The sequence below is a fragment of the Cydia pomonella genome, chromosome 16 (assembly GCF_033807575.1).
Source record: "Cydia pomonella isolate Wapato2018A chromosome 16, ilCydPomo1, whole genome shotgun sequence".
Taxonomy (NCBI): Eukaryota; Metazoa; Arthropoda; class Insecta; order Lepidoptera; family Tortricidae; genus Cydia; species Cydia pomonella.
In genome coordinates, this window is record NC_084718.1 from 6499360 (window position 1) to 6508499 (window position 9140).

Genomic DNA, 9140 nt, shown 5'->3' on the forward strand with positions numbered 1-9140 from the left:
CCCATACAAAATGAGACTTCACGCAAACGCGTACGTCACGTCTCAATCCATCGTGACAGGTAAATATGTGAGCGAGTCTGTTATGACTATTTGACTTTAGGTAATAGGATGCATGATAATTAAATCCTTTTTTTTTAATGTAGTATGCTTATATTTTTAGACTCGTTTGATTCTTCTTTTGATAGAAATATAATCAGTATTCATAACAAATATTCCTATAATAAATTTTATTGTATGCTTTTGTGTATCATAATGAATATTAAAACATGAAAAAATAATTGACTAGATATACATAATATAAGCTTTACTTACAGACAAACTAAGTACATGAAATTAGTACCTATGTAGTCAAATGAGGCGTTCTTAGGAGACTGAGATCTAAATGCGGGTGTTACGACAGACAGTCAAAGACAACCCAGTGTAAGGCTGCATTTCCAGCAAATATGTGCACGGATGTGTTTATAAAGAACCAATAGGGTATTTATCACTGGAGCTGCGTTAGGCGAGGATTTAACAAATACATCCCTCGCTACTCATCCTCGCATATATATGGTGGAAATGCAGCCTAATCGCATCCTAAGTGTGACTAGCGCACCCTTGTGTGTATATAAAAGTCGCATTCGAACGACTAGTATCAAAAAGTATCTTCGAAGGTGGCTAGGGTATAAAGGGGCCGACCTATTACCAGTACAATTATTAACCGTATTTTAAGACCTGTAACTAACCCTTTTTCTGCAAATAAAAATCTGAAATCTGAAATCAGTTCGCCGGACGATAACGGCTTGTCAGTTATTGGCGATTATCAGCTTTTGCGAATAACGACAGGCCGATATCGTCCGGCGAACTGGTAATCAGTAGGCCCCTTTAAGAATCGCATTTACACTTAAGAGTTATGAAAATGGGTCACTTTGCATGGACATTATCATACAAAACGACCCATTTCATTCCTCTTGAGTGTATATTGGAGTAAAAGCGTCTGTCGCACTTAGGTCCCTTTCTCAGAGATCGTCACAAATAAACATTTGGCGGCGCCGGATGCACAAAGCTCTTAACTACTTTGTTACACAAGTAAATTACAAAACGATATGATTGCTCTATCCCATTCTTTCAGTCTTCACAGTTTGTAGAGTTCCAACTATGACCCAACTAATGTATTAGATTGCTTCTCATAATCAGGGCTCAAACAAATCATGCCGATGACGTCAAGCCACTCATAGGTGATTTCAAAGAGTATTTTTATTTTTCATAGGTGTGTCTCAGAGCGTTTCAACCGCTGTCAGTAAGATTAGTTTTGGTTATTTTGAACATTAAAGGTACTAGTGAACTTCGCCATAAATGCGAACAGGGGATTGTAAGCGGTTGAAACGCTCTGAGAACCACCCATAAACAATTACCACTTATACTTTATCAAACGATATCGATATGAGTAGATACGTCTTTGACTGACATTGTTAATCAAATGAACAATAAACTGACTTTGTTACTGTTTAGCTGTTGTATCTTTACGATTATATGTAGGTAGGATTTATTTTTAATATTGTATAAAATGAAGCTATAAAATGTCATCTTTAATAAAATATTGTTGCATTTTCCGTTCTTGGAAGTACGTGACAAAAACGTATATTGCTCTTGCTACGATCAAAATATAACACCGAAGATAAGCAATACTAACTTTGACGACCGGTCTGGCTAGAACCTCTCTAGTGGGTAGTGACCCTGCCTACGAAGCCGATGGTCCCGGATTCAAATCCTGGTAAGGGCATTTATTCGTGTGATGAGCATGGATATTTGTTCCTGAGTCATGGGTGTTTTCTATGTATTTAAGTATTTATAAATATTTATATATTATATATATCGTTGTCTAAGTACCCTCAACACAAGCCTTATTGAGCTTACTGTGGGACTTAGTCAATTTGTGTAAAAATGTCCTATAATATTTATTATTTATTATTATTTATTAAAATACATTTGGAAACAACCAAACATGTCGGAAACGTGGAAAAAAGGGGCAAAGTGAATTTAATATGACATGATTTACAAATTTAAAAAATAACAGCAAACATACCGTGGGTTCAACTACAAAATGAAAACTTCCGCAATTATTATTATTTTGTTAGTTAGTGCGACATGTACATGTTGCACACAGGCAAAATTACGTCACTTTTGCGTCATCCACATGATTTGTTCGAGCCCCGCTCATAATTAAAGATCTTACAACTAAACATTCCTAATTTAAACAACAGTTTTCTGCTTGTAACAAAAGTATAAATAAATTAATGTCCTATAAATGAGTATCAAAGCAACGACTAAAATGAAGTAACGTCAAAACATTTCTCGGTTTATTATTACGTCCTATTTGTTATTGTAGTTAATCATAACTGTGTATTATTATAGAAAAATAAGTAAGCACAGAGTGCTCGCTCCATACATCAGTTTTCTTACCTAAACGCTTATTATTTTCGCAGTCGACATCTAGCGTCAAGTAGCAGAATTATCAGTATTGCTACATGACAATAGATGTCGCGACGAAACAAAAGTCTAATGCTCATCAATTTTCAGCTAATATTATAACCGGATTAACCGGAACTGTATTTTCAACTCCTTTTGCTTGTAATATTAGTTGTAAATTGTTGAGCAATACACTTTTCGCCAGTCGTGACAGTCGTGACATCTGGTGTCAAGTAGCGGTACTGATAAATCCGCTACTTGACACTAGATGTCGAGTACGAAAATAATAAGCGTTTTGGTAATAAAACTGATGTTTGAAGCGTGCACTCTATGCTTACTTATTTCTCTATATTATGGACTATTAGTATTGTTGAATACGTTCTATTAAAATTGTTGTACGATTCCCTCAATAACAATACTCGAATCTAGTTACTAGACGGCTACATGTACTACATTGTAAAAATTTAAACGTTCATTTGTTTTTCTCCTTCTCCGCTTGCGCCGCGAGCTTTGCTTCCTTCTTGGCTTTTTTCTTTTCTTCCTTCGCTAATAGTTTGGCCTGACGTTCTTCTTCTTTGGCTAAGAGTTTAGCTTGTCTCTCTTCCTCTTTAGCCAGCCTGTTGGCTTCTTTCTTAGCTTCCTTTTCCGCTTTAAGCCTTAGTTTCTCTTCCTTCTTCCGCTCCGCTATTTCGTTCTTTCTGTTGTCACTGCTTTCATCTTTCTTGTTCTTATCTTCTTGATTTGTAGCCTCTTCTTCTTTCTTTTTCTTGTCTTCTTTTTTGGGCTTCGCTTTGGGGTTATCTTTTTTCCGTTCAGTCTCTTTGCTTTGATCTCTGGATTTGGGCGGGTCGTCTTTGCTCGGCGCTTTGAGCGGTCGAAAGAAGTGGTCCTTGTTTTTTTGCGGTGACGTTTCTAATTGTGTTACTATTTTTTGGGCGCATCTGAAACAACAAGAATAATAAGAAAATTAAAATTAATTTGATGGAGGTATCAAACTACCTTCTCAAAGAATAATCGAGTTGGGATTGGGAAGAATGGGAAGCACAACCATTATCGTAATTTCAAAGTTCAAAATAAATAATCGAGTTATCCGCCCTTAAGTCGAGCATGTGAGCAACTTTTACTGCCTATGGAGTTTCTTTCAATTTTATACGCTTTTATTTAATTTGCCATATGTTGGTTTGTTAGTTAGTGTAGGTCAAATCTTGGAAACTAAATTTGACCCACTTCCCCATATCCGATTGACCTGAAATTTGCATATGTATATATGTAAGTCGGGTGACAATGACAATGTAATATAATGCAACCATCGAGCTGGTCTGATGATGGAGACAGGAGGCGGCCTTAGGAACTGTGATGCAACCACGCAACCTAATTGTGTTTGGGGGTTTTAGAATTGTCTCGATGAGTATTAGTTGCCTGTGGTAAGAAAAGTAGAGTCAGCGATAAAAGCTTGGACCAAAAAATATATTTGCTAAAAACTTATTATTTCATACTTGTTGTCTACTAAAGTACTCTGGGCGGTGGCTGTAATTTAATTAATACCTATACGAACTAATCCCGAAGAATTTTTATTTTGCGTAAAAATCTAGAAAGAGAACCCCGGTCTACCGTTGAGTATATTGTTAGTATTGTATGTCTTCTCTTCCAACCGAGTCACTAGACAGGTATCTACTGTGATATCGCGATGGTTAGAGAGAACCATAGATATGTAGTGGTTTCTCTGGTTACCTTATCCTAGTGGAGGCGGAGGCGGCGGCGCTCTCGCGGCGGCCCTCGCGGAACTCGCGCTGGAACTCCCGGATGGGGGGCAGCCGGCCCGAGGGCTCGCCCGCCGGCCCCGGCCCGCCCGTGTAGCTGTGCACTTGGTAGTCTTGTAGGCGGGCCTGGAATAATGCCAATATTGGTTAGAGGTTTCGTAAAGATGGTTGGGATTACGACTGGTAATTTATTCCTAGGTAAATTTGTATTCCAGTTGTTGTTATGAGTAGTCATAGTCAGTGAAAGTTTTCTAGAAAGACTACTATGAGACTTCATGGTGCCATAGGATATAGGCATGGGTTAGGGCCTCCGCTAGCTGACGCGGATTATCCGGAACGGACGCCCCGTCTAATAAGAAATTGTATGAACAGCGCTAACTGGCGCAGCGCGTGCGACGGGTTGGCCCTGGGAGCAGGACCCGCAAGCGTGTGCACGCGGCGGGCGTCCGCGTCAGGTAGCGGGGGCCCTTAGGCAGATCGGTCATTAGTAAGTAAATAACTCATCCTAGACCTAAAGCTGTTCACATTTTCGTTAAAACGCTTAGATCAGGACTGGGCGTTAGGTATATTATATAGGTAGTAGTAACCATAGTAACTTCCCTACCTTCATGCTATGATGCTGCGAGCGCCGCAGCGAGTTGGACGCGGGCTGCCTGGCCCGCGGAGGGGCGGTCGCGGGCGCCGGCGCGCGCGGCACGGCGCCCAGACAGGCTCCACCGCACTTGGCGCCGCCGCAGAGCTTCGTCGAGCAGCCGGCGCTTACGCCGCCACTGTTTGACGATACGGAAGACACTCCTGAAAGTTTACACGTTCTTAATAATTATTAAGTCAAGATCGGCAGACGCTCAAATAGTTGATAAGGTATTAAAAACAAAGGAATGTACGCACATTTTCTGCGGAAACAAATATTAATTACTGGGAAGTTTTGTAAGACATTCTTATTTTTTAGTTAGAATAAGATTTAGATTTACGTGATAGTGATAAATTATGATGGAAAGGGATTAAAGTTAACGGAAAACGTGAACTGAACGTGGAAAGCTTTATGGCTTTACAACCGCTATACTGACCGGAGAGGGAAGACTCGCCGCTGGTCACAGAGTAAAGCGAAGCGGAGGCGGGCACGGAGCGCGCGCCCACCGAGTAACTGGAGACGGAGCCCGGCACGCCCCATGATTTACTGCTGCCACTCGACACCTGTAAGGACACAAAATTCTCTTAAATAGGTGCTTCAGCAAGTTATAGGTACTCTCGACTTCTAATTTTAATTTAGATTTATTTGAGAATAAGATGGGAAACTAGGTATCAAAGAGTTACTCAACAGTGAAAAGAAAATGCGTTATGCGTTGAGAAGTGAGAAGTTCGGTGAGGCGCTGATCAGAATCCAGACCCAATTTGAATCTGTATGGTCTCTACAATGGCTACAATTCTTACTTATCAACCTACATTGCTGGACTATAATAATTATGATCTTACCTGCCAGCTCTTGCTAGTGACCAACCGCGGCGCCTGCCGCAGTCGCAGGATCTTGGCGCGGCAGATGACGCAGCGGAGTGGCAGCAGCCGCTGGCTGACGGCCATTTGGATGGTCTTCACGAAGCAGCGACGGCAGACCACGCGGTGCCCGCACGGCGAGGTCTGCATCGTCGCTTTTGCGTTCACGCATATTACACACTGAAAAGTCGAAAAACGAGTTTGGAATAAGGAATGTGAAAATTGAGTCTTTCAGCTATGTAGAATTATCGGTCTAACGTATCCTCGTATCCAAAAGGCGATAAAAAGTTTGGAGGATTTACCGATTTAACAACTGGGGTCGCCTTTAAGAGCTTGTTTCTCTGTCGAAAACCTCGACCAATGGTCATATGTATTGTACGGACTGACGTTCATCTGACATGGCTATTTGTATTTTGTAATTTTATTGTAAAAATTAGAAGCGAAAAACAGATTTCATACAATTTTTTATGCTCCTAACACTTATATTAAATAAAAATTCGAAAAAATAAACTTAGGGGCAGAGCTGTGGTGGATATATAACAAATTGTGTCAAATTATTTTTATAATGTTAATATCCAGAGAGGAAAATGAGGACTACGTTTGTATGAAAAGGCGATTTCGCGCGGGTCCTCCACTTTCGTCTTGCACAGATTCCTATTATTTTTGTTATATCCAGTATTTTCATATCATTTAAGATTTATGATGACGTTGGCCCACTTTGTCATTGCACATACCATGCAGAGTTAGGTTGGTCCGCGTCTAATTTGCTTATGATTGGTGCCTTTTGTTTCGTACGCCTAATATAAAAGTAAATAAAAAGATTGCGTTTCGTTTAGCCGTCCGCGGCGTAGTCGTAATCGCAAAACTTTCGCAATGAGGGTCAGGCTCGCTTTCGGACCGAATTGTAACCTTCAAACTTGGAAGAAGGTCATGATCTAAGATATTATTTAGTGTTTTCAGACTAACGGACGGATATTTTACGTAAGGTATGGCTTGATCGAATGGTTTGTTTACCTATATGTAACACATACATAGTGTACCTACAAACTGATATTATGTACACTACATTGAATAGGCATATTTTCTCAATTACCACGCGTACTTATTCGAATTTTAATATTTATCTCTGGATCTGTCAGTATCAAAAGTGACGTTTTTTGTGTGACTCGTAAACGGTGGCTCATAACAAAAAATGTTCTGTCACGCAAATAATCTACATATATAAAATTGCCTACAAGAAAGATTTGTAAACTTTTTCGCTAGGATCAACATTTAAAAATATATTAAAGCGGGAAAGTTAATTAAAATAAATTTTATGGCCCTTTTTTATGTTTTCGTAAATAACTCGTAAACGGTGGCCAATAGCAAAAAAAAATGCTGTTACACGTAAATAATCTACACAAAATTTTCTACAAAAAATATTCAGTACACTTTTTGAAAGGATCAATATTTAAAAATATATTAAAGAGGGAAAGTTAATTAAAATGAATTCTGAAGTTTCTTTTCTTTAGTTTTTCGTAAATAATTTCGAAAATAGGTATGACCCATAGCAAAAAAATGTCTTGTACATAAATAATAACTATAAAATTGTCTATAAGAAACATATAGAACACTTTTCGCTGGGATCAATATTCAATAAGATACTAAAGTGGGAATGTTAACAATAATCAATTTTAAAGTCCCTTTTTAGTTTATCGTAAGTAACTTGTAAACGGTAGCCCGTAGCAAAACACGTTCTTACGAAATACAATAAAAGGGACCTTTAAACCCCCCCTACCCGTTAGCGCCACCCTCATCCATCAGTACTTTCAGTATGTTATGTAAGGCACCTTTACCTACAATTATACCAAAATTCGCTTATACACGAATTATTTCCGCCATGGGGCTGTTTATGGTCTTCGTTTGGTGGGCTAAATTTATAATTGAACTGTTAGCGTCTACAGACTACAAGTCTACATGCACTGAAAATGTCTGTTTAAAGTGTACAGTCAAGGTATTAAATATCGACACGTACAAGGTGCCAAAAATATGTACACACGACCTTATTGCCCATACATTAAAGTAGTGTATACATATTTTTGGCACTTTATCCGTGTCGATATTTATTACCTTGACTGTACATAGATAAAAATATATTTACCTCTTCTTCGGGCGATGACGCTAACTCTGGCTCATTCTCCTCTAGCTTATTGAGCAACTTATCCTGTAACAAAAGAAAAACAGCGTTAATAATTTCTGCATAAACATACACAGAAAGTTAACAGAGAGAAATGCACCACGGAACGGCCGCACTGCAGCTTAAATTACGCTGACTAGGCGTATACGTAGTAAAATGTCGAAAAACAAACGAAACTCTTTTATTTTTCAATTTCAAACGGGCAGAAACAAGATAAATTAATTTAGGAAATTATTGTACCCAGAGTCAGACCAAGACTCTGTAGCGATTTATTTATTTAAAACGTCAAACTTCTATGAAATTAAGGTGTTTAAGTAATACTTACACGTCTGTGCTGTAAAAATCGCTGCAGAGTTATCTTTGTCTTACTCTTCCAATATATTTTTTAAAGACACGCCGTTACGTAGCGACCAAAGTTGCGATGACCAAACAACTTTGTACTGGAAATACATTGCATGTCAAACTATCAAACTATTATTGAAAATGTCCATAATGACACAGCCACACTTTGTCACTGCAAATATGGTGGTGGTATCGTGTGTATGGTGCAGTTTAACGTAGATGGACTCTACATTTTGTCCAGAAGTTTAGGGCGGTTTAAAAAATGCATACGTATTTTACAACAAGTTACTTACTTTTATTCCTATCCACTGTAAAGCAAAGGCTAGGTTCTATGATTTGTATGGACACTAGTAATCACTGCACTTTAGACAAGTGCCTATTTGTGGAAAATTGCTTACACGACTATTATAAGACCATTTTACATGACCGATTTGTACCCACTAGATAAAAATCAAGTAAGCAAAGGTCATTCTGATTACCGCAAGTACTGTCTCATACGCATGCAAGTTATTTTCCAAATTGATGCAATAATTTTATTCTCAATATAATACTTATCAAATTGTTTAAGTATTTAGAAATAAGTACTAAACTCACTTTGCTACTATACTCATTAAAATAGGTACTGCTATAGGCAAGGTACTACCAACCAATCATAATTACATAGTCGGCAACATTATTGAATATTTCTGCATACAAACTTCCTAAGTAAGATATTTTGGCAAACTACATTTTATACTACTAAATTTATGGTAAATAAGGATTTAAATTTTGAGAGCATTTTTGCATCGCCGGAGAGAATATTCATAATTCGCGTTCGCCGACTTATTTATGTCTGGGCTCAGCCGGGCGCGGCTGCCAATGTCCAGGAAACTTGGAAGCCGATGCCTATTTAACTTAGGTACCTGTATACTAAATTGCGAAAA

At 38.5% G+C, this 9140-nt stretch overlaps 1 protein-coding gene across 1 annotated transcript in view; it reads right to left on the reverse strand.

The window, feature by feature from the left end:
* Positions 1 to 2077: 2077 nt before the first annotated feature.
* Positions 2078 to 9140, reverse strand: part of LOC133526688 (inner centromere protein B) — a 94919-nt gene continuing 87856 nt past the window's right edge. The window contains exons 3-8 of the mRNA XM_061863397.1: positions 7840 to 7902; positions 5682 to 5879; positions 5276 to 5402; positions 4813 to 5003; positions 4180 to 4334; positions 2078 to 3389 (exon numbers count right to left, since the gene is read on the reverse strand). Of these exons, the coding sequence (XP_061719381.1) occupies positions 2921 to 3389; positions 4180 to 4334; positions 4813 to 5003; positions 5276 to 5402; positions 5682 to 5879; positions 7840 to 7902 (1203 nt within the window). The 3' untranslated portion in view covers positions 2078 to 2920. The remainder of the gene's footprint in view (positions 3390 to 4179; positions 4335 to 4812; positions 5004 to 5275; positions 5403 to 5681; positions 5880 to 7839; positions 7903 to 9140) is intronic.